The following is a 25,493-nucleotide window of genomic DNA, read 5'->3' on the forward strand; positions in this document are numbered from 1 at the left end:
TAACACAACTTTGCCAATATGAGCTATTGATGTGGCATGAAGATGTGGATATAACTAGAAGATTCACTGTCTTGTTGGGTCAAATCATTTAACAGTGTATAACTGAGCTTCAGTTCAATTCCACATGTTATTATTCCCATGCGTGAAATTGTTTTTTCAGACAAAACACACAGTAAAAACAAAAAACAAAAACTAATAATAAAATCAATAAAAATACATGGTAAAACACAACAAAAACATAAAAGCACATTAAGGCCATGTCCACACGGAGACGGAAGCTATCTTTTTTTTTTTCGTTTCAGAAAAGTTTTCCATAAACATGGAAACGTTTCAAGAAATGTGTGTATCCACATGAAACCACTGAAACCGCTGTAGAATAACAGAGAAAGACAATCTCGTCAATAATGGCATACAACCTCTAGGGGCGCACAGTCTATAATGTGTATCTCACTGTAGCAGCAGCTTAAACCCTTGGCTTTGCGGGGAGGTTTGCCATGTCGATGAATAAAATGATTAAACCTACAGTATACAGGCAAATGCAGAGCTGTTCAGCAGGGCTGATGGTCTCCCTGTAGCCTACAATATAAAACGTTAACTATCGGTGACATTCCTGATATCATCCACTTCCATGATCTTTAGACATGTTGCAAACACATCCCAGCGTATTGGCCGCTCCTGCACATCACAGCACAGGCTAAATGATGCAACATAAATATACATTATATAAACTCATGGCATAAATGTGTTTTTATTGGAAAAAGTCGCGTCAAGTAAGCTAAAGTGTTGTTGAAGTGGACACGAGCGGACAGACATCACAGTGCAACCGCGTGTTCCTCAAACCTCTCACTTCCCTATTCACGTTGTATTTACGAGGGCTATATATAGGGCAAGAGAGTATGTTGGTTACACTCAGGGTTTAGATTTTACTTCATTTCATTTTGTCCAATATTAAAATATTCCAGAATTGCATGTTGTATTAAAAATAAATATAATTTCTATCTAACACGTTAAGCCTGATTTTGTTTGTGTTATTGTAAAAATGTAGCCGCCGCTAAGCCTTCTGGGAAATATCCGATGAAGGGAGGGGAGGGGTGGATGGGAAGAGTCAGCTGTGTGGAGCCCTGAGGATGTTGTAGCCTACACGCTGTTCTCCGTGTCCACTTGTTGCTGACGGTGGTAATAGAGGAGCATTATATTTTGCTGCAAGATCCCCACTGCTGTAGCACGAACGTTACTGCCATTATTGTTGCTGGTGGAGAGAGGTGGGGCTATGGCGTCATCGTTTCAGGAAAGATGCGTATGGGTTGTAAACACGGAAATGCAAGGGTGGCGTCTTCAGATTTAATCACTCTGGGACCCGTTTTGAAAAATTAGCGTATACGGCCAGAACGTATAGTCCCAGAACGCGGTTCCATCTGGACGAAACGGCTATATGACAAAAAACTTTAGCGGATACACCTAAAGTCGTCTCCGTGTGGACATGGCCTAAGTGAACATACTGTAGCAAATCACCTTAACCAAAACCATACAGACAAATATCACTTGGTAAGACTAGACGGAGGTACGTGGTTCAATATAGTACAATATAAAGTCACTCTTCAGCAGCAAACCAAAGAGGTATGTGGCTCCTGCTCATCTTGCCATAGTTCAGGCCTGACCACTATCCTGATTACTGTTCAGTATCCTGATTACTGTTCAGTATCCTGATTACTGTTCAGTATCCTGATTACTGGTCAGTATCCTGATTACTGTTCAGTATCCTGATTACTGTTGTGTCCATAATGCTGTAGTAGCTCAGCTCAGGACCATAAGACATGCAGGATTGGGCAGTCCATATTTCCAAACAGCATCTATGCATCAGTGGAAATGTTCAGGGCAAGTCTCTGTGTATTCTGAGTAGAGATGTGCTGCACAAGTTGTTGTTATATTTATCTCACACGCCTTCCAATGATCCAGAGATAGAATAGAAAGGCGTAGTGGGGGTTCTGGCGTTGATCCCACCCTCTGTTAATTTCCTGCCAGAGAAAGGCTTTTGCCTGGGGACTTTTTTCAAAGCCATCTCACATGTCTGCTTCGAACTAGGTGAACTAAAACAAAAGCTCCTCACCACAGTAGGATATGAGAGTTCACAATCAACAAAACACACAGTCTTGCTTCCTCCTAGGCAAATATATTTTTCCCTCTGCATCTTTGATGCTGTAAATAAGATTGTGTATTTGTGCTCAATATAACCCGTTACTGTCACAATATGATGCGAAGGGGAAAGCTGACGGTGAATTGAAATTAACTAGAGTACTTTGTAGAAGGGTTCATCAACACCCTCAGGCTGAATGTGAGGTCAACCTGTCAAGAACTCATCACTACAACTTCTGATCCTGTCATAAACACTTAACGCTGCAACCCAAGTATAACTTTTTGCCATGTTGTTGGCCTGTCTGCCCTGGCAGGCATCTGCATGAATTTGAAAATAGGCTTCAAGGTCATGCTAAGAATAAGATCATGTCTGAGGTGAAATGCTCAATTCCAGGAACTAAATGGTGATTTGGGCCAATAGCGTAACGAGTCAGCGCCGTGCCCCAATGCAAGATGGTCAAAGCACTAAAGCAAGCCCTGCCCATCACAATGCATCATAATGTTCCGCTTGCTATTCAGTCTGTGGCCTGCCTTCCTCCTGCCTCTGCTCCTCCCCTCTCCCTTCACTACTGATTGTTCCGTTACGACCTCGCCAGAATTGATTGTGATCATGTTCTCCTATAAGATTTTATATAAGATTACCTTATGTTACCGTAACATACAGTAAGGTAATCTTATTGTTACGGTAACATACCGTGATGTCATATGTAGCGAATGAAAGACGTACTTGACAAAATCTGGTGTCGGGGCACAATAACAGATGAAAACCTAATCGGTGACAGCGCCCCTAAATTGGCACAGATTACAACATAATCCATGACAGCGCATCAGACACACAGGTGACAACATAATCTGTGACAGCACACCAGACACAGACATGAAAACACTCCTAACTCTTCTAACGCAGTAGTACGCATGTGTCCATATTAGGGATGTTCATTTCGAAAAATGTTCATAATCGAAATTCAGGAAAATGAACGATCAATTATCGATTATCGATAATGTTAAAGCAGCTACGAGCAAGATTTTCGATTGTTATTAAACAGTCTAAATTTAATATCGATGCATCACATCTTACCTCTAATAGTAGACGAGACCAACCCTGAGTGAATCGGCCAGTGTTAGTCTGTCTGTGGCCAGGGCAGATCAGGAAGTGAAATGAAACGGTTTGCAGCAGCCACTTAGGCCATAACCACAAAATAACTTCCAAAAAACCTGTTAGAATATAACGAGAGATGTTCGCGAGAGTAGCATGCCCCTGCATGGCGTTCTCCTTGTTTATGGTCTGTTGCTAGGAAGAGTGAAACGGCGGAAGGCACGCAGCTGCCGTGCCGTGAACCGTTTCGTTTCACTTCCGGGTTTATCCGGCCGCCGGTAGACAGAGAGAGAGAGCCCCCTGGTGACGCGAGGTTAGACAGACACAGACTCTATAATCATCAAGAGAGCAATCTCCGATTCACACGGCTTTGGTCTCAGCTACTATTATAGGTAAGATGTGATGCATCAATATTGTAGTTATACTGTTTAATAACAATCGAAAATCTTGCTCGTAGCTGCTTTAATATATATATATATATTATTTTTTTTACAAAATGTCTATGTGCGAAGCGCTTTTCAATCCGCCTGGTAAAGGGCCTTTAATGGTGCTCCGTGAGGGAAGCGCATAGTATAGCTGGCTCAATCACATTGATCAGGTCTCGATAAGGTTCCAGACGGGTGATCTTTTCTGCATGCCGGACGAGGCGCCTTCCTCGTTAACCAGGCTCGAATCTACGCTGTTCAAGTGGTGAATCATTGGCGTCTAGCCGTGTTGTACGGCATCACAGTTCTTGCAATGAACAATGTCGTCTTTTAACTCGAAATGGTCCCAAACAAAACTTTGCTTCGCTCGCTTAATTTCCTCGTCTGGCTGAGAGCTGACAATGTGCTGGTGATATTCTCACCAGCAAGCCCAGTGAGACCACGCCCATAGCCCCACCCAGAGGTGTCCTGTTAAGTTGTCTCATAGTCCCATTGCGCCCTCACCTGGTTGCGACCACGCACGTAGTGAAATGTTATACTGTCGTTTGAGCACATTTAGGCCTATTTGATTTGATTAAAAAAAAACATAAAAAATTGATAAAAATTCCACATGATCGAATCAATTCCTTAAAGGGATAGTTCGGTTTGTTTGAAGTGGGGTCCTATCAGCTAGTAAGATACACTAACTTAATTAGGTACAGTGGTCTTGAAGCGGGGCGCAGCGTCGAACGAGATCCGGCACCCAGAGCAGCACCCAAACCAGCCTTTTCTCTGTAAGTACGGGGGGTCAACAACTAAAACGTAATTTAGCCACCTAAAACAACGCCCACCTAAACAAATCGATATCCGTGTACATGCACGCTCTATTTTGACAATTTTCAGCGCTTTACTTTTCCGCAAAACAGCAGTTTCATTCGGCACTGCTTTTTCTCCCAACCGTACAACTACCGTATTCCTCCACTAAAAGCCTGCACAGAGCCGCAGCACTGGATTACTCCGCAGTTATTTGGGGGGATTTTATTTATCTCGGTTTGTTAGTGAAGACACAACAAATAGAATACACGAACGAAAATATGAGTGATTTTGATAGCGAGGATGATATGCCATTCACCTTGGTGACAAGAGGATACAATTATGAACCAAAGAGAATATACAGAAGAGGAACTTTTGCAGAGAGTGAACAGGCAGAGAGATGCGCCTGCTGCCTAAATGCCAGGGTGCCCTGCAGACCTTTTTCATGATTCCCAGGATAAATTGTGGAAAACGTCCCAGACCAGAGAGGCCAGGTGACTTGTTGTCTCTAAAGTAAGTCAGTGTTTTATCTTTCTTCTAAGCCTTCCTGTTTTGTAAACCGCGGCTCTGTGCTCTGTGCTGGCTTTTAGCGGAGGAATATGGTAGTTGTACGGTTGGGAGAAAAAGCAGTGCCGAATGAAACTGCTGTTTTGCGGAAAAGTAAAGCGCTGAAAATTGTCAAAATAGAGCGTGCATGTACACGGATATCGATTTGTTTAGGTGGGCGTTGTTTTAGGTGTTTTAGGTGGCTAAATTACGTTTTAGTTGTTGATCCCCCGTACTTACAGAGAAAAGGCTGGTTTGGGTGCTGGTTTGGGTGCTGCTCTGAGTGTGCGGTCTCGTTCCACAATGCGCCCAGCCTGCAGACCACTGTACCTACTTCAGTTAGTGTATCGAACTAGCTGATAGGACCCCACTTCAAACAAACCGAACTATCCCTTTAACGATCAATTATCGATTTTCAATTATTGATGAACATCCCTAGTCCATATTCACCATAACCCAGAATTCCGCAAGGGCACATTTTGCCCATTTTGCCCATTCATCCTTATTTAAACTGAATTTAGAAATGTAACATAGCCGTATGAGTCAATACTATTTGATGCTGTTCTATTGTTATTTATTTGATCAAGTATGTGACACCATGGAGCAGATGACTTGGATCATTGAGTATTATACATGCTTATGGCTTCCATTAAAGTTAGTGGCTGTGTGTGTATACTGTAGACTCAGTGCTCCAGATCTTATATAATGATACGATAGTGGTGAGATAAAGAGGGGCCCTTGCGTGCGGGGCCTAAACTGTTATGGGCCCCAATGCAGCTGCATTATCTGCATATGATGGTGGTTTCTTTGATCAAGGTTTTTCTCCCCAATTGTACTTGGCCAATTCCCCCTGCTGTTGAGTTGTAAACTGGCACATGCTTCCTCTGATACATGTGCAATCACCAGTCCCTTCTTTTTCACCTGACAGCGAGGAGTTTCACCGGCAGGACGTAGCGCGTGGGAAGATCACGCTGTGTTCACTCACTTTCTCATTCCTCGTCTCCCCCTTATGATCTTGTTTGTTTGTCACCAGTGTCTTTGTCATGAAACGCAGTGTGTCTCACTCTGAGCCAAGTAGTCTTCAGCAGACAGACTTCAGAGGAAAACGACTTAGGCTTGATTCCCCTCATGAAAGTCAAGTAGGTCTCTGAAGTGCAGCTCTGCTTCCCACAATTAAACCAATAGGGATGCTGTATAGGGGTTCTGCCCCCAAAGGAACACAGACTACGGAACCTCTTACAATGAGGCAGGCCAGGTATTTTATACTAGCAGGGCAGGGGGGAAATTGGCACCAGTCAGGCCACAGGCAGGTTACTACCAGTCTCCTTTCTATTCTGCAAAGCAATCACTCTTGTAAAAATAATGAAAACAACTATTGAATTTCAGTATTCACTACCCACACATGTCTTTAAAAATCACTTTCCTGCTCTGGTAGGGGGCCAAGTCTGCCATTTGATTACAGTATGAAGCCAAACCAAGCTTTTTGTATCAGTAGGGAGACCAGACTTTGTACCAATAGACCACTAAGAAGATGGACCAGGCATGGTATACCAGTGGGAAGATAAACCTGATAGGGTAGTCAGACCAGGCCCTTTACAGCAGTACAGAGTAGACAAACCGTCTTCCAGGCCTTTTACATAAAAAGGTTGTGGTTGGATGTGGACCTGCTTGTAAGTCGGTGTTATTTGTTGAAGATATTAGCCTGTTAGCATCTCTGTCTCACAGAGGCTGTGGCTCCTCGCAGCAGGATAGGGCTCGCTGACGGGAATCAGAGGGAAACACTGCTGATACAGGTGTATCATTACTCCATGATACATGCTGTCACAACCACTTCTCTCCAGGCATTTTATGTTTTATTGACCAATATAGTGATCGAGAGACAGGAAGGTATGGGAGAGAGAGGGGGGAGGACATGCAGCAAAGGGCAGCGGGCTGGATTTGATCCCGAGTCGCTGCGGGAAGGACTGAGCATTAAATGGTATGCGCTCTATTCAGTGAGCCACCGCATGGGACACGCATGGGATGTAAAGAGCTGAAGAGAAGTCCCTTAGATGGCTAGAGTGAAAACCAGCAGATGGATGGAGACAACCACTCAACCTTTTCCCTTCTCAAGACCCATTGACCAAAAAAAATCTTTGCAAGAGCCATAATCCAAAAAAGTCCCTTTCCTCCCATTATTTATTATCACATTTTTATTCATTTATTTTAAAGTAGGACTTAATAGAGCCACAACTACCCATAAAGGAGCTGCATGTGGCTCTAGAGCCTCGGGTTGAGTATCACTGCTCTAGAGGGTAAACCTGAGCAGATGTGACATGGTACACTGCAGATCATATACAGGGTTGTGAGAGGTGTATTTACACAAGTGAAATAAATATTGATATCAGCTGCACTCAGGCTTTTAGCTAGTATCAGAGGGAACGGGCTGGCACCTATGCAGTAGGTTGCATATGGTGTTCATCACAAGCTGTCATTACCCTCTAGCACTCAACCTGAAGCCACATGTAGTGTCCCCTCTTACTGACCCTTAGCTGAGAACAACAACCCTACAGTCTCCCTCCACACTCTCTCTCTCACACCCCTTCTCTGTCTCAATGTGCGTCGCCTTACTGTCTACTGTATACAGTATGTATCCTCATCAAGTTCAAGCTCTTTTTAGGGGTGCACCGATTGCAATTTTGTTGGCCGGTTCCGATTTCTGATTTTTGAATAGTCTGACTTGCCGATACCGATTTTTGCCGATTCCGATTTTCTTTCTAAGAACAACAATTGACAGCTTACACAAACGTTTTTGTAACTTTGTTTGAAAATTAAGATTCATATAACAATTCTTATCATTTGCATGAAGTAGGACCATCTCACTCAAACACATCTCAGAATAAAAGTGTTCCAGGTTACTGGACAGAGCTTTTTTGTGCAAATACAATGAATACAAAAATTAAATAAAATCCAGTAGCCTATATCCCACAGCTATCATGCATTTACTTTTCCAAAAGAAAACGGGTGCAACAGAACATCAAAATGATCCATGGACAAGGAGTTTATAGCCTGGCCCCAGACCAGTCCTCTTGAGTAGAGGGGAAATTAGTTTATGAGTTACAGTAACGATCTTCAGTGTGAATATCAGGCGGAGTTTACACACAGTCCGAAATTTCGTATGCGTTTTTTTTTATCTGCCATCCGAAAAAAGATCGTCATGCACAGAAAACCTTGCACACTTGTGAGTCCAATGCATTTTTATTATTATGTCCGTCGTTCTATTTGCAATACGAAACAAATAGTCTCTCCTGTATCCACGTTACAACATGACTGACAGGCTGAGGCAGCAGCGCTGATGTGGAATGGAGAAGGCAGGTCGGGGAATGGTTATACTGGACACAATGCTCACGTTCACCTCGCCAAGCCAGCTGTGCGCTGTGGCCGGGTGCAGCAGCACTGCTTCCCGGGGAGAGAGAGCAGAGAGAGGGGGGCCAGTGAGGTGAAGCGAGCCGCTCAGACTGGACTCCAGCCGAGCGGGACTCGGCCGCACCTCTGTCTCCACAGCTTATTTTCGACTTGCATGTGTGACAAACTGCGAGCTTTATTGTCTACTTCACTGACGGTGAAAAAATTCCACAACGAGGAAGGTATGCTGGCGTGTGTGGTGTGGTGGCTGGGTGCCTGTCTCGGTGCTTTGGGGTGCGCGCACGTCACGTGAAAATCGGCTCACAGAATCGGCTATTTAGAGTGACCGGCGCAGATCACCGATCGAGGCCGATCACGTGAAAATCGGCCATTTCCGGTCACGTGCCGATCGATCGGTGCATCCCTAGCTCTTTCCTTTCTTTTTTCCTTTTCTTTACGTATTTTTCTCCCATTTTCTCCCCAATTGTATTTGGACAATTCCCCCTGCGGTCCCGGTCGTTGCTCCACCCCCTCTGCCGACTTAGGGAGAGTTGTAGGGACTAGCACATGCTTCCTCCGATACATGTACAGTTGCCAGCCTCTTCCTTTCACCTGACAGTGAGGAGTTTCACCGGCAGGATGTAGCGTGTGGGAGGATCACGCTATTTTCCCCAGTTCCCCTCCCCCTGAACAGGCCATCCCGACCAACCAGAGGAGGCACTAGTGCAGCAACCAGGACACCCTTACTCCGGCTTGTATGACGCCCGACCAAGCCAGCGGTAACACGGGGCGGGGGCTCGAACCTGCGACTCTCGTGTTGGTAGGCAGGGAATCTACCACTGCACTATGCGGACGCCCGTCTTCTCCATTATCTTCAATCAAACCTGTCTCTGCCTCCTCTTCCAGCTCACCTGGTGCTATGCCTGTGTTCCTTTCCGCTTCACTGCTGTTTGACTGTATGCTCAACATTTGGGAGCATGGGACCCACTTAGATGGTCAAATTGGACATCAAGCTCGGCCTTATTTCTCTAGCTCTCGTACTTTGTCTCATCCTCTGAAGGCAGGCTGTCTGGGACACACATTTTATAATTACCCTGACAGCAGATACTAAAGATACCCCTCTGAGCTTTGAGGATACTAGCAATGTCCCAATGTCGCACACATTCTCCTACAAGCCCCAGGCTCTGAATCAGGAAGGCTGCACAACTCGTGTGGCAGATGTTGAGTCTTTTAGTTTCTTCTGCCACTTTCCTGCACAGTCTGTGTCTGTGTGACAGGGCTGCAAGCATCATTTCTAGGTCTGTGTGCGTTTTTAAATGGGACATTACTTCAGGCAGACCAGACCAGTTTGTGTGTGTGTGTGCACATGACATTTGTGTGAGGTGAATGCGCTTGTACTTGAATGTGTGTACTTGAGTGCTTGTGTATGTCTAGTTGTCTTCCCAGTCGGAGTCCGCAGAGGGTACAGGCCCTCCTCCCTTTAACATGCTCAGGACCATAAAAAGGTATTTAGCCAGTGTAGGTGATGGATGGTGATGACCTGGGTTAGTGTAGCAGAGCAGTGGGTGGCCACACACACAGCAAACCTCAGGGACACATCTATTTCTGTGTGCTGCTTTGGAGCCAGGGACGGTCTGTCATGTCTGTTTCAACATCTTTAGATTGCGGCACGCGATGGCAGGGCTCTGAGAGCAGGAGGGGGGGAATTATGAGCTGATAGTTCTTTTTAGCCTGAAGGAAAGTCTGACTTTGGATTGTAAAGGCCTTCATTACTCGGTGCTCCCCCAACCCCTTTGTGGAATACATAATCCAGGTGGTTAAATTCGATTCAGTTAACGAGTAAAAAAAGACTCGGGGATCAGTTTGTTATGGACCCAGTGGTCCTATTTGGCAGGGCTGGGGTTATTTTAATTTAAATTCAAAATGTTGTGTGAAATTGCTATTGATTGGTTGGTAATATAGAATACATTATCAGTTGTATCAGATAGACAGACAGACAGACAGACAGACAGAGGCCTATAGAAAGTTAATTAACACCAATCCGTTTTAGAGAGAGGGCGTGACAGACAGGACAAGGCCTGGCTAGTAATCCAGACATGCAGCATCCTCAGGGTTCCATTGATTAGTTGGTTGGCTCCTTGTAGACCCTGCTAATCACATTCATCATGGTTGAGAAGCCTGAGATTAGATCAGTCAACACTCATCTGTGTTGAATTAGTAAATTATGCAGTGCAGGGGACAATTCTTCCACATGAGAGAATTTGCCATAAGATTTAAAAAAAACAGATTAAGCGATCTGAGCATAATTTGCTCCAACCACGTATTTTTGCTTCATACTGTTGTCGATCAATTTAGCATCGATGTTTTAGATATGGTTTGATTGAATCACAGCATGACTATCTGGAGTATGAGCTATTTTTCTGACTCTATGTATTCCATGAGATATGATATCCTGTGTGAGTATCATGTTATACATCAAAATAAACCTTTTGGGCAGCCTATTTCTGAGTGTGATTTAGTAACTTTAGACATGTTTAATAGAATAGCAGCGAACAGCTTTGCTGGTTGGTCTTTCATTAATTGATTTTACATAGAGGCTTATATTGTTACCAATGAGAGAAGCCAACAAAAGTCACAAAACTCAAATAAGCACATCAAAGCCAGACCTGCTCTTCAGGTCTGTGCAAACCTTTTCCAGCAATTAATCCGCTCCTGAAATCTGCCTGTTTTCAACTTGTGTCAAAGAGCATCATTGATTCTCTTCATAGAGTTTGAGTGTTCTAGGACTCTTGACCCGCTGCACATGTCAGAGGTACAAGTGTCTTTCATTAGTCATGGAGGTCATATTTCTATAGCAGAGCCTTCATATTTCAACCCAGTGTAGGCCAATGCATAACTGTCTCCTCTCCTTCCCCCCCCCCCCCACTACTTCTGAACAGACCTTGCCCCTCCAGCCACCAGGGAGCGCCCTCCAGGCTGTAAAACGGTGTTTGTCGGCGGTCTCCCGGAGAACACCACCGAGCAGCTGATCGAGGAGGTTTTTGGACAGTGTGGTGAAATCCTCACCATCCGCAAGAGCAAGAAGAACTTCTGCCACATCCGATTCGCTGAGGAGTTTACTGTGGACAGTGCTCTCTTCCTGTCTGGTAAGCTGTCTTCACTCTAAAAGCAGTGTAAACATTTGTCCTTATGTCCCCAGTACTACTATAGGTACAGTATTTCATTCCATGGATTTTTGATTCTTTTTTAGATATAATTACCGCTTATACAAATTTCAACCAAAAATAGATTGGTTTTACTGTTATTACTGAATTAGGACACTCGATGCTTGAGTGAACTGCAGTGAGAGTTCACTGCCACCAGCTATAAGCTCAGACAATGGAGGAAATGAATCACCATCAAGTGGAAAAAGCATCTGTACTAGTCATGTGACACCAGCTTATGGTTTCTTATCTTATCTCCACTTCCCAGCAGCTTCTAGTGCCCAGCTGTCTTCAATCTCTATATGCAAACTGCAGGACATATAGCCCTACTCCACAAAGACCATTCACATAGCAGCCATCCCAGTTGCACCCTCAGCATTATTTAACATGCTTGTGAGAGAGGGAGAGAGAGAGATCCTTTGATTATATCGCTTTTTCTGCAGTGAAACTGGAGCTATGGTCCATGCATTATCTAGATGAAGGGGCTGTGTAGCTTTCCCATAAATGATACCCCCCCCCCCCACACACACACACACACACGGCGTATACAAACACAGGACCCAGCGTTGACGCACTCCAGCAGCCTCATCACTGAGATGGCTGAAGAAGACACACCAAATAAAGCACTTAACGTGTGATGGGAGTGTGTGTGTGTGTGTGTGTGTGTGTGTGTGTGTGTGTGTGTTGAGGCTCTCAGGAGACACTGGGCATCATCACGGTGCCCAGTGAGTAACAAAGTGGGCATGATTTCACTTGAAATCCACAAACAGCCATTAGTGGAAAATTAAGTGATGAGCGAGTGATTGTCTTCCAGTGCCACTAGAGTTGTATTAGTCTCCCTGAGTTTCCCCCAGGTATTGACAAAAGGATGCCGGCCCTCTTTACTCTAAAAGCCCTGCATCTATAGTAGAACCTCTCAGATGGAGGGATCTCACAGGCCAAGGAGGTAACGACAGATGGGTGGGGGACAAGTAGGCGGATCAATTTAACCCCCAGTGAAGAGTTTGTGAGGTGGTTTGTCTCGCTGTCTATCAAAATAAAGATGGTGGTAGTAGTAGATCATGTTAGACAGACATTGCCTGGGCCCAATTCTGTGAATTCGCCCACTCCACTAATCCATTAGCCAATCATCTCCAGGGGCGGGAATAACACAGATACGTTGGCCTCTAGTGATTGGTTAGGGGAAAGTGAATCCCCCTCCCCCACGGAAATCGGTTAGAGTAGAGGCAATGTCAGGCTGAAGATGGAAATGGAGTGTAACGAGTTGACCAATTCTGTCTGATATCAGGCAAAGACAGACAAGCTATTGACCCATAAAGACGGACAAGCTAACAACATACAGACAGCTCATTTGTGTGCCTTTTCAGTCCCATGCTCCCCTTCCCATCTCCCTTGACCCAGTTGAAGTAAATTAATGCTTCCCAGCATATCACTGGCCCTAAAAACATGCACGGTTTGCTCATTTCTGCTTATCTTTTCCTTTGTGGGTTGAATTTGTGAGCAGTCCACATGATGTGAGACTCGGCCAATTATATGTTTGCAAATCATGGGCACAGTTCAGGAATAGAATGACCAGCATAGATATGAATGGGCCGTGTGAAGTGGACAATCATCAAAAAGTAGGAGCATGTTACTTGCCAGCAGGTAGACGAACATGTAAAAAAAAACTCCACACACAGCACACTGTGAAAATTACTCCTCAAACGACCCAAACAGATGAATTACCTTCCTTCCGTTTCTCTACTTGATATATTTACTTATTCTCTCTTGTTTCTCCACCTCTCATCTCCTCTTACCTCTCATCCGTAATTCTACCACTGTCACCTCGCTAGGCTACCGTATCCGTCTGGGCTCCAGCACAGACAAGAAGGACACCGGCCGTCTCCACGTGGACTTTGCCCAGGCCAGAGACGACCTGTATGAGTGGGAGTGTTGCCAGCGCATGCTGGCCAGAGAGGAGAGACACCGGCGCAAGATTGAGGAGGATCTCCTCCGGCCGCCCTCCCCTCCTCCCATCGTCCACTACTCCGAGCACGAGTGCAGCCAGCTGGGAGACAAGATCAAAGGTTGGTAGTGTGCTTGTTGTAAAGTACACCCACAAAGCATATACAACATCATCATGTGGATACTAGCTCAGAAAGAAGGAAGAGTGCTTGCTTGGTGATGAGATGAGTTCAAGAGATGTGGTACAAAAGCCTCTGTAATCAAGCTGACATTTTCAAATAGAGTACCATAAATTCAAATGGTCACACAGTCAATGAGCAAAGTGAAGCTGGATCCATTCATGAGGCTTCATTATTATTCATGCAAACCAACAAGGTGGGGAATAAGGAAGCACAATAGATGGGGGAGGCGGCTGTGTGGTAATTGGTGAAACTCCTTTTCAATGCGTGTGTATGTGTGACAGGGGTGGGCAATTATTTTTCCTGTGGGGCCGCACTGTGGGGCCGTTGCTGGGAGGCACAAAAATATTGTCATGCCGTATAATTGTATAATTAAATTTAATTATAGAAAACATACTGTGCACTTATTCTTCAGCATTTATTATATTGAAAATCAGTCCAAACAGCCAATTTAGGTAATCTCATTCGATTTTTTTTTTAGCTTCTTAAGTAAAACGGTGTGGTTTGTCTTAGACCTCCCGGGCCAGACAGAACCATCACACATATTGCTCAGGTCTTCTCTAGAAGGCACCAACTGCAGGACCGTGCAAAGTTTGTTCTTAATAGTACCTGGTGAAACTGACCATACCATTCTCTGATATACTAATGAAATTCGTGAATTTGTTTGCCAAAGCAATTTGCTCTCACCTCCTCTACTCCACCCTCTACTCTTCTCTGCTCATCCTTTCCATATTCTCTCTCTCCTTTCCTTTCTTCTCTGTTCTCAGCTTTCTGTCAAGCTTCTGGATGAATAAACTTGTTTCGCTAATGAGAAATGGCACTTCCAGGTCTCAGTCACATTAACTGCTCACAAAATGGTTGCAACTCCCTGCCTCTTTGCCATCTGCGTATGTATTATTTTCCAGTTCTCCTTTTCTGGCCATGGTATAAAAAAAACTCCAGCTTGGTGCTTTGTTTTAGCCCTGGATTTGTTTCTGATCACTCTAGACTAGTGCTGACTGAGAAATCACACACAGGTCAAAACAGGTTAAATTCCCCCCCCATAAAACATACAGGGGAACTTTCTATCCAGTTCGTTTCATCATCTCTTCTTCTGTGCTTCTTTACCTTTCCCTCCACCTCCCTCAGGTGTCAGCATGTTCTTTGAGGTTTTTGTATGTTAGCAAGTACAGTGTGACAGTTTGGCACAACTGTTTAATCTTTTTCTCTTTCATCCACCAGCATGACTATCCCTCTGTCGTAATTCTCTTCAGTTTTACCCGGGCTTTATTGTTTCAGTCTTTTCTTTTCCATTTTGCCTTGGTCATATTAACCTTGACGTTGCTTTCCTCTACCTCCTTTCATTTCCCCTCGGCAGAGAGAGAGTAGTAAGCTTTCGGCCACGTTTCTTTCACTTTACCTTCCTCACTCTGACTCTTCATTTTCTCTGCTTGGCCAGATAAAGTCATTGAGGCGCTATGGGCATCAATCAATTGAGGAAAGTCAGCTGTCAGACACTTCACTCGTCTGTATTTATGTGCACACTTCATCGTGGATTATAAACCGTACTTATGTGCACACTTCATCATGGATTATAGCACTTGAGGAAATTATTTCCTCAAAAAACATGTCTGTTGATTGAGCATTATCTAACTCAAAAGCCAAAGTGATATATATTTTTCTTTTAGCTTAAATATGAATCTTTACACTGCAAATTTTGACACAACTCAAACAATCTTCTTATTGTATTGAGACAACATTAGTCTACTCTGTCTTTGACTACTCATGTCAAGGAGGTACAAGGAGACAACAGAAGAAAATTAGCTTTTATTCTTTTTTCTTTCTTTTTTCTCCTTCTGTACAGTAGGCTATCCAGTGGTTCCCAACCTTTTTTGTCTTATGTACCCCTTGAGCTGTTTTCCCATGACAATAGTACATAGTAAATCTATACAAAATATATGTTTCACTGAACTGCCGGTGTTTGGGCTTTTTAGTTGTTTTTTTGCCATTATCAGTAGCAGAACAGTGTAGCAGTTGACACTTGCCAGCAGAACTAGTTGCGGCACACACATCACATTTTAACAATGGGCTTATGAAATGACTTGGAATATATATATATTTATTTATCATTTTGGAAGTAAATCGTATTCCCCAATCATTCCAAGTACCCCCTGCAAGCTGCTCAAGTACCCCTAGGGGTACACGTACCCCTGGTTGGGAATCCCTCGGCTATACTATTGGAAATGCATTATGTACCACAAGATAGGGCATTTTGATCAGAAGCTTATTAGATTATGGCTGAAATGTTCACTTTTACGATGTGTAGCTAGCTGTAGCTTTCAAAACCACACCTGTCATGGTGGGACTGTGCAGAATCTGCACTTTATTTTTGACTTGCCTGTATTGACCCCGTCTGTTCCTGTCCTCCCCTCTCTGCCAGACGATGGTATGTTTGCTGAGGCAGTGCGCATCCTGTTGACCTGGGTGGAACGAGGCGAAGTCAGCCGCAGGAACGCCAACAACTTCTACTCCATGATCCAGTTGTCCAACGGCCACATCCGCCGGCTGATGACCGAGAAGGCTCAACACGAGAAGGAGATGGAAGAGGCCAAAGACAAGTTCAAGAACGCCCTGTCCGGCATAGTGGCTCAATGTGAGTTTACTCTACTCGAAAACACACACTGTATACTTTGATGTATAGTGCAGTACAGTACATACAAGTTTCATCTTTGTAGAAAATAAGTTCAGGATCACCCTGGCTTAGAGAGTAGCTCTGTTCAAGTTTACTGTAATAGAAATTAGTTACCATAGTCATTGTTGTGCAGGATATGCACATCTATAGGAGGAAGCTAAATATGAGTTCAAGCCTGTCTTGGTAGGGTTTCCTCAGTGTGTTGCCTATGGTAGAACCATACATACAAACATACATAGTGTAGGTTACAGTACACAGACATAGTGTAGGTTACAGTACACAGACATAGTGTAGGTTACAGTACACAGACATCAGACATAGTGTAGGTTACATTACACACAGACATAGTGTAGGTTACAGTACACAGACATAGTGTAGGTTACAGTACACAGACATAGTGTAGGTTACAGTACACAGACAAAGTGTAGGTTACAGTACACAGACATAGTGTAGGTACTGTAACAGTACACAGACATAGTGGAGGTAACAGTACACAGACATAGTGTGGGTTACAGTACACAGACATAGTGTAGGTAACAGTACACAGACATAGTGTAGGTTACAGTACACAGACATAGTGTAGGTAACAGTACACAGACCTAGTGTGGGTTACAGTACACAGACATAGTGTAGGTTACAGTACACAGATATGGTGTGGATTACAGTACATAGACATAGTGTATGTTACAGTACACAGACATAGTGTAGGTTACAGTACACAGATATGGTGTGGATTACAGTACATAGACATAGTGTATGTTACAGTACAATATATAGCCATAGACATTTACAGCTGAAGAAGATACAAAAAGGTGTTCAAGACTGCTCTTGGAGTCTTGGAATACTAATGAAACGTAAGTACAATTTTCTTCACAACCACCCCCATACACTCTCACATGATGCAGTGAGCATGTGAGTACAATAAATACACAAGCAATACACAGGCACGTTAATATAAAATTGGAGTCAAGAGAAGGTGACTTTAATATCCTTAAGGCTTTTTGTTTCTTCCTCTTTGTTTATGTGTTGTTGGGGAGGTGGGCTAAAGGTAAGTTAATTGCTTTGGTGGCCTTTACCTTTTCACAGCTGCATTTTACTTTCTAGGGATTCACATTAACCGCTGTTCATACTCAGAGTGAATTACAGTACAATGAAGCCCCCCGCCCCCCCCCCACCCACCCTCTCTCTCTCTCTCCGATGAGCACGACGTAGAGGATATGGGAGAAGAGTATATGATTCAGTGGGGAGACGTGTTGTACTTTGAAAATATATTAGCTTTCAGCCCGACGACGGAAGATGTGGAGTGACTCTGTCCTGACTGGAGTGAGAAGGTCACTGCAGCGCTGCGGAGCCAAGAGGTAAAAGAGTGGTGTGGACTCCAGATAGTCTGGTCATCGCTGGAACACGAGTGCTGCTAAGTGACTAAGCAGTCAGTCTGTGCGGTATCACTCTTCACTAGGGATTCAACGTCCTGCTCCTTTCCTTTTCCATTTCTTCCAAGATATTGCAAGACTGAAGAGCACATTGGAGTCGAATATTAGTCTGTGACTTGGGTAGAAGTAGGAATAATAGTAAATAGCCTAACACAATGATGGCTTGGAAGCCAAAGATATGAGGTCAAAGATATAAATGCATGTTTAGCACATTAGATGAAAAGCCAAAGGCGAAGTCTCCTGCTCTTATCCACCTTTGACAGCCTTGGTGTTGCAGCTCACAGTTTATGCCACTGCCTGCGGCACTTTGGGTCCAGAGATGCGTTGTAGCATGTTAAGTAGAATGCAAACATCCTTGAGCACCTTTTGAAATGGCCAATGTATATAATCTTTTCATTTAATGATTAGTAGGTAGGCTGCAAGTAAATGCAGAAGTGCGCATGAAAGCAAGAGCGAGAAAGAGCTTCTGCTCCTCCTAATAGCCATCCTCCATCACAATCCATACAAAACATTTATTTCTATTCATGAGTTTGCCTTCCTCTTGGTGTTTTGCTGGCTATGCTAATCTTAACTCAGAGGATGGGCTCCTGCGAGGAGCTTTTACTTGTCTCTCTTTGAAACAAAGATCTGTCCATATCAAATAAACGCTGCCTGTCAGCTCTCTAGGTTTGGTATCCATGGAGATCCGTCTCCGATGGAATATCATGCCCACATTATATGCATTCTCCATGTCACCTTAAATAGAAATGTCATTGAAATGCTTTTCTCCCGTTTAAAGTCATCTTGACAATGACCCTGTTTTTGGTTGTTTAGAATAATGAATACCGTACAATTAAATGAAGCTATATTGACGAAATATGGGAATGAGACTTGGAACCTTGAAGGCTGTTGGGTCAAATCAGTCCTGTTTGCCGGCGGTCTGTCTCTGTTCCGCTCTGCACCTTTAATCTTGAAGGCCAACTTGTTTCAGGCTACTAGTTATTGAGTTCATGACATATTTTAATAATGAAGGGAGTCATCTCATGTGGTCATAGCAGACACACACGTGTGTGTACACTGACATCCCTAAAAGCCTGTCCACAACCTTGCACAGTTTCCTCTCTTATCTGCCTTCACCATCGATCTGCTCCATCAAATTACAGGCTTCTGGGAAGACTGTATTGATCCCTGAACTGTTCTCTCTCACCGCTCAGCAAACACACACACACACACACACACACACACACACACACACACACACTTAGCTGGTGGTCTTATTGACTCCCTGCGTCTACATTAGGACCTCTGGGATACACAGGGCCTGTATACAGTCCTCTGTGACCACCCACAACAAGACAACAGACAGCTGAGAGGGGAATAGGCATATCAGTATGTTATATCTAAGCTAGAATCTGACAGACCGTCTACACCCAGAGCGGCTGTCGTCATACACATCACATGTAGGGAAGGTTAAAGATGGAGGCTTGACATCAGAACATCACTTGCCTACTTAAAACCTGACTCATTGAGCCAAAGAGTCTAGGGACTTTGGTTTGATGTTGCCTGCAGCGATAGCAGCGCTATTGAGGGACCAGGTATTGTGGTTGGAGTATCGGATCCGTCTTGTCATTGTCGAGAGGGAGGAAATGTCATCCGGTACGAACATTGCAGCTGATTAAATTTGTAAAAGTTTATATAGACTGTGCAGCCAGAACTTGAAAATAAATGGCAAAAAAAAAAACGGAACAGTCTGCTCAGCGTTCAAAACAAGGCCAACCTTGGCTTACTTACGGCTGCTACTTGGGCTAAAACCCTGGTCATAAATATTTACCTTCACCATGTTGTCACTCCTTAACTTGATGGCTGCCTACCCTCATTTGACTCCCATACGAATAATACTTAGCTAGCGTGTTCCGATCAGAGCTCGTTCTTCAGCTCCATTTCACCCCTGCAGCCTCATCTGGATGGGAGGTCTTGCTAGTAAGGCTAGGAGCTTGCTGTTGCTGTTCCCACACCAATCTGTAAAGTTTGTGGGCGGGAATGAGTAACACTCTCCAACTTCATTGAGGTGTCCTTGAACAGGTAGTTAAGTGCCCACTGCTCCACTGGAGCTGCTCAGTGGCTAACAGCAGGAGACTGACGTTATTCTTGGCAGCCCCCGATTATGACCATGTTCAGCCAAGCTTCCCTGGTTAAACAGTAGCAGGGCTGCAGTGTGCGAAGGCACTTTTCTGTCAAACAGTGTATTTAAGTATGTTGAAAGCATGCGTGTGATTTATGAGGGTCTGTGTATGGATCTGACCAACCATCACAAGATGATGCATTGGCATCAGCTGGTAAGTAGATCAGACACACGCACACACACACACACACGCGCGCGCACACACACACACACACACACACACCACACACATACAGTTCTTTAGACCCGTAGTTGACTCCACTTTCTCACTCCTGCTCCTTCCCACCCGCCCTCTGTCTGTCTGTGTTTCTCTCTGTGTCTCTGGACGCTCTCTGGCCCCTCCTCCCTGCCTCCTGCCACAGTTGAACAGATTGTGTCTGTATTCCAAGCTGCTTCCAAACAAAAGGCATGGGACCATTTCTCCAAAGCTCAGCGCAAGAACCTGGACATGTGGCGCAAGCAAGCAGAGGTTGGTACACTCATTTTCTCCTGTTGTTCACTTGAATCACGGCGAATTAGGCCACATCCATCTCCCTCCCTTGTATCAATACCTAAGTAAGAAGAGTTACAGTACCTTTTAGCTACAGTGTAACAGACAAGGTTAAACAACAACAGGAGGTATTAAAAAGTAGATACATTGAGAAGTGAACAGACAGTAAGGAGATTGAATAGGACAGTGTGAGATCCAGGCCCAGGCCTCTGTCTCTTCCTCCGACCCCCTCCCTCCCACCTCTGCCCCCCTGTGAAGGGATACAAGCTGCTGGGTGAGTTTTCCATGGCTAAGGGTGTCCAGAACACAGGTAAATCTATACAAGTCTCCTCTCCTGGCGTCAAACAACAATGTACTCATTACTCGCTGTCTATTTTCACCCAGTAGACAGAACAAATTATTTCTGGTGGAAAAACGAGATTGGACATTTCGAGGCACGAGGGCGTATTCATTTCAGAATCTGACAGCATGTTTGTTGTCATCTCCTCGTTATTTTCTATCTGCCAAACGGTGCCTTAATTAGCACGAGGAAGTGTTGTATGTAATGGAGGGTGCTGGAGTGCGGCACAGTCCTTCTCCGTCTGATATGATCAGCTCTAATCGGTAAGTTTCAGTTTCTGGGAGTTTCCCAGCACCTTGTTATGAAAACAACTGATTTATGGTCTAATCAACAGTCCTAACCTCTGTCATGCACACACAACAATGAGAAACACACACAGCAGAAGCAGCAATTAACAGGTATGCTTTGAAAAACTTCTCTTTTAAAGGTAGGTGCTGGAAGGTGAATCAAATTGTTACTTCAATGTTGCTCCAATTCCCTGCAGAATTGTGAAAATGGTCAAATGAACACACCAAAATAACAGGAGCTGAAAGTGAGAACTCAACATTACACACACTAGTCATTTTAAATTCTGCTCAGATGCTGTGCCAGTCATACTAGCTTGTGTGTGTGATTCACACAGTCGTCGAGTGTTAAGATGATACATGAATAATCTGTTGATGCTTGTGTACTGTAAATGCCTGCATGGGTGTGATGTCAATAAGATGAATGTTGTATTGTTGTTGTGTCTTCTCTCTCCTCTGCATAGCAGGAGCTATTAAGATAGGAGGATCTATACCTGTCCATTCTTTCTTTGACTCACGATCATTACCTTCTATAAGTGTAGAAGACGGTATGGTAGGTAAACACAGCGAAAACCCTGGGGAGTGCAGCATGACCAGTAGATGAAAGAAAAGAGAATGCTGTGGATGCTAAAGCTAATGAATAGGCTCTTAGTCAGATAATGGGAACGTATTGTCATGAGAACGTGTGTGTGTGTGAGAGGCGGACAGACAGATGGAGTCAGTGGAGCTCTTGATTCAGTATTCGCCTCAACTGTGAGTCTCTAGCTCTCTGCTAGGGTTTAATTTGCAAGTTTACACACCGTAGGGAGTCAGGCCAGCAGGGGGCAACGTGCAATCAAAGTGGTGAATAGTCTGTTCAGTTGCTAAGGTCAAACACACCAGGGGATCTACCATTTTGCATTATGCTCCCAGAAATGCACACATGCCACCTGGAAAAGTCAACAAAGGATCACATGTGCAACTTAAGAATCAAACTAGCAATTCGGAATTTAGTCTAGATCATGCTCCTAAAATTAATCCAATTAAATTGACATGTAAGTCAAATTAAATTCCACATATGGACCAGAGAGCCTGAGGGTTGTATAGAGAGATTGACATCCACCACTGGCCACTGTAAAGAGCCTGGGTAAGTAAGCACGCTTGCCCAGGGGCAGTTTATCATCAAACAGGCAGTTTCATACTCGGTTGTATTTATATATTCAGGGTGATTCTCTGGCCTGGAGGTGAAATATGGAGAGTCAACTAGCTGCAGCTGGCAGAATCACACAACAGCTGCCTCGCTGCTTCAATGTTTTTACGTGGTGTGTGTATATGAGATGCGTGTGTGTGTGTGTGTGTGTGTGCTACCTGTTTGACCTCTGCCAGGGGGCTCAGGGTGGTAAGCTTGTTTACTGTTGGGCAGCTTGTTAGGAATGATTCTCAGTTTGCTGCTGCGTAGTTGTTATTGAAGGACAGCGTGTGTGTAATGCCTCTACAGGCAGTGCACGCGTGTGTGTGAGATACATACTTGTGTATGGGAAGTGTAGGCCAAGGGCATGCACTTGTCTCTTTGCAGCACAGTTGGCCATACTCTCAATTCTCTTGGCCCATTAGCTGTAGAGCAGTCCTGTTGTGCTGGAAGATGCACAGTGCAATACCGTCTGCCCCCAGTGGGGAAGGAAAGCTGAAGGCTAACAGTATATTCAGTGTTTCCCACAGGATTTTGAGTATTTGTGGTGGGGGACCGCAGACCCACTAGGGGGTGGGGGGGCATGCGCCCCCGCGAGATTTTTTTTGAACATTTTAAAGTAAAATGCATGAATTTGGTGTACTTTGAGAAAGCTTAAGAGCAAAATTAAAAGGCTAGATCTATGAAGAACATGTCATCATTACTGTGTTGTGGGTTTACAATGACAAACTAAATTTTTCCTTATAGGTCAGGGATACTCAACTTGCTTTGCCCGGGGGCCACTTTCGTGAAATGATAGAAGGCGAGGGGCCAGTTAATAAACAAACAATATACGGTACATTTTTCTGTAGCGGATTGTAGGTTTTTGGGGTGTCAGCCGGAGTTTAGGCTGACAATGTTGTGCACACCGGATAGTTATTTAGTTTAAGTTAGTTGGGTTAAGTACATACATAAGTGTCTGGGTAGCGAGCAGATGGCGGTATTTGACAATTTAGCAGCTAACTCATAGATTATTGAAAGATATTCCATATTCCAGACTGAAATGCTATAACAGAAGTATTGGCCAGAATGACATGAACATTTGGACACTTATTCAGCGGGTATCTTGCATGTTGCGTTCAGGTGCACTGTTTTTTGGTCCAAAACATCTTTTTGTGGCGGTCAAAATCCTTTTGTGGCGGTGCGCCATAAATTCCTTTATGTATGGGAAACACTATTAGATTATTTATGCTAGCACAGATTCCCATAGACATTATGTGAACGGATTGGTCTAAACATGAAGATTAGGTTTTGGTTTTCCACCACTCGGAACAGTAACGTTCAGCTTAATTTACAATCAATCCTATAAGCTGGGTTAGCCCAAACCCGATGTTTTGAATCTTATACACACATTTGGTCCTGCTAGTGGTCTCAAACCGACAATAACAGAGTAGTAGTCAGTCTATCTGTCTGTCAGTGGTGGTTAGAGGAAACAGAGCAGATTGGTATTTCACGGTATTACTGCTGGGTTCCCAGCTGTGCACTCTGTCACATCAAGACATAAGCAATGGATAACAACAGTCAACAGGATCTGCATACAGACAGAGACACATCCTGTGTTTTGTTGTTATAAATCAATATGTATCAGGGGCAGACAGACATGACCTTCTGAAGTCATGGTCCTGTGAGGGTTTTGACTGGGGCTGTGGTCATGGGATGTTACACTCCCTATCTGCATTAAATCTGCCGTTGGAGAGTGAAGTAGAGAACTGTTGTCTGGCTGTGTTTCTGCTACCATCTGCCCTATCGCTGTGCCAGAGGGAAAATTAAGCTCCAGTCCCCAGACCATCCATTTCCACTTGACTCATTTACACTCTGTCACGATCTGTATCCCTTGTCAAGCATCTCTTCCCGCTAAAGCCTAGGCCAGCTTTACTGCCACAAAGCACATGCTCAAGAGGTGCCATGCTGATCACACAATGTTTGTGTTTTGGGAGCGATGCAGCTCCGTAGCTGAAATGTGCCCAGGTCGCCCGTGAGTGTTTGCAGTTTGATGGATATTGACCCTCCACTCACCCCGTCGTGTTTTCCAGGAGATTAGAAACATGCACAACGAGCAGCTGATGGGCATCAGGCGAGAGGAGGAGATGGAGATGTCTGACGACGACATGGAGGACGCTGCCGACAGCAAGGACCCTGTGGACCCAGGTACACGTCACATTGCACGCATAGATTCACAGTGGGGAGCGAGGGAGAGACCTTTTTAACGCCTCAGAATGGCAGGACATAGATTGATCCAGATCTCCCTAAAGGATGAGCGCGGAAAGTGTTAAGTAACCGAAGGGAGACATCTGTGTTTGACTGAAACGGCGGTAATCATCCCGCTAGCATCTGACGACCATCTGACAGCTCTGCATGAATAAAAAACACATTCCACGGGCATCAAGATGCTGAGACCATGCACGCTTTATTGAGTAGATGTTCAACATAACTGCTGAACGGCATCCATCCACCCTAGTCCACCCAAGTCAATGTGTGCGTGTGTGTGTGCACGTGCATCTGTGCACGCCTGCCAGCTGCCAGCTAATTTCAGACTGACTGGGGTACCACTGAAGGGCCATAAACTGCTGGTTTTTGCTCGAAGGAGTCTGTTTGTGTCTGCTGAAGCAACAGAAACTAATGGCGCCACTGATCTCAACCATCATTACAATAACCCTTAACAGTCAGAGTAGTCACCAGGGCAACAAGCCGTAATAGTCACCAAAACATTTAGGACCGCCTCTCAATCTCTCTCTCTGGCTACTCTCTGCTCGTCACCTGTTACGCTCCCTCCCCTCCCCTCGCCTCTGTTTCTCTCTCTCTCCTTGCTTTTTAATCATTCTGATCTCTGCCATTTGCTAATTTGACAGCCTCTCTAATCAGCATGCAAATATATGTAAATGTAGTCGTCAGCACAGCCTCCTCTCTTTTGCAACCTTGCCTATTAGATATCAGCAATTAGTATTGCTGTCACAATACTGTCATTTTGCTGGATGTCACAGGATTGGCAGAGGTGACAGGTGTTAATATGACACTTATTTGTGTTGATTGTTACACCTCTTTACTAACTTACCTCCGAGCAAAGGGCCATGTTTACACCTCTTTACTAACTTACCTCCACGCAAAGGGGGCATGTTTACACCTCTTTACTAACTTACCTCCATGCAAGGGGCCATGTTTACACCTCTTTACTAACTTACCTCCATGCAAGGGGCCATGTTTACAC

General features: G+C 44.4%; 1 protein-coding gene across 2 annotated transcripts in view; it reads left to right on the forward strand.

Annotated features, from left to right (window-relative positions):
- Positions 1–25,493, forward strand: part of LOC310789917 (ecto-NOX disulfide-thiol exchanger 2-like) — a 224,687-nt gene that overhangs the window by 165,803 nt on the left and 33,391 nt on the right. For both annotated transcript variants that reach the window (XM_083651635.1, XM_083651636.1), the window contains 5 exons: positions 11,316–11,522; positions 13,412–13,645; positions 16,122–16,334; positions 20,330–20,436; positions 24,322–24,436. In XM_083651635.1, coding sequence (XP_083507761.1) covers positions 11,316–11,522; positions 13,412–13,645; positions 16,122–16,334; positions 20,330–20,436; positions 24,322–24,436 — 876 coding nt within the window. The remainder of the gene's footprint in view (positions 1–11,315; positions 11,523–13,411; positions 13,646–16,121; positions 16,335–20,329; positions 20,437–24,321; positions 24,437–25,493) is intronic.

This window comes from Poromitra crassiceps (genome assembly GCF_964638095.1).
Source record: "Poromitra crassiceps genome assembly, chromosome: 15".
NCBI classification, from domain to species: domain Eukaryota; kingdom Metazoa; phylum Chordata; class Actinopteri; order Beryciformes; family Melamphaidae; genus Poromitra; species Poromitra crassiceps.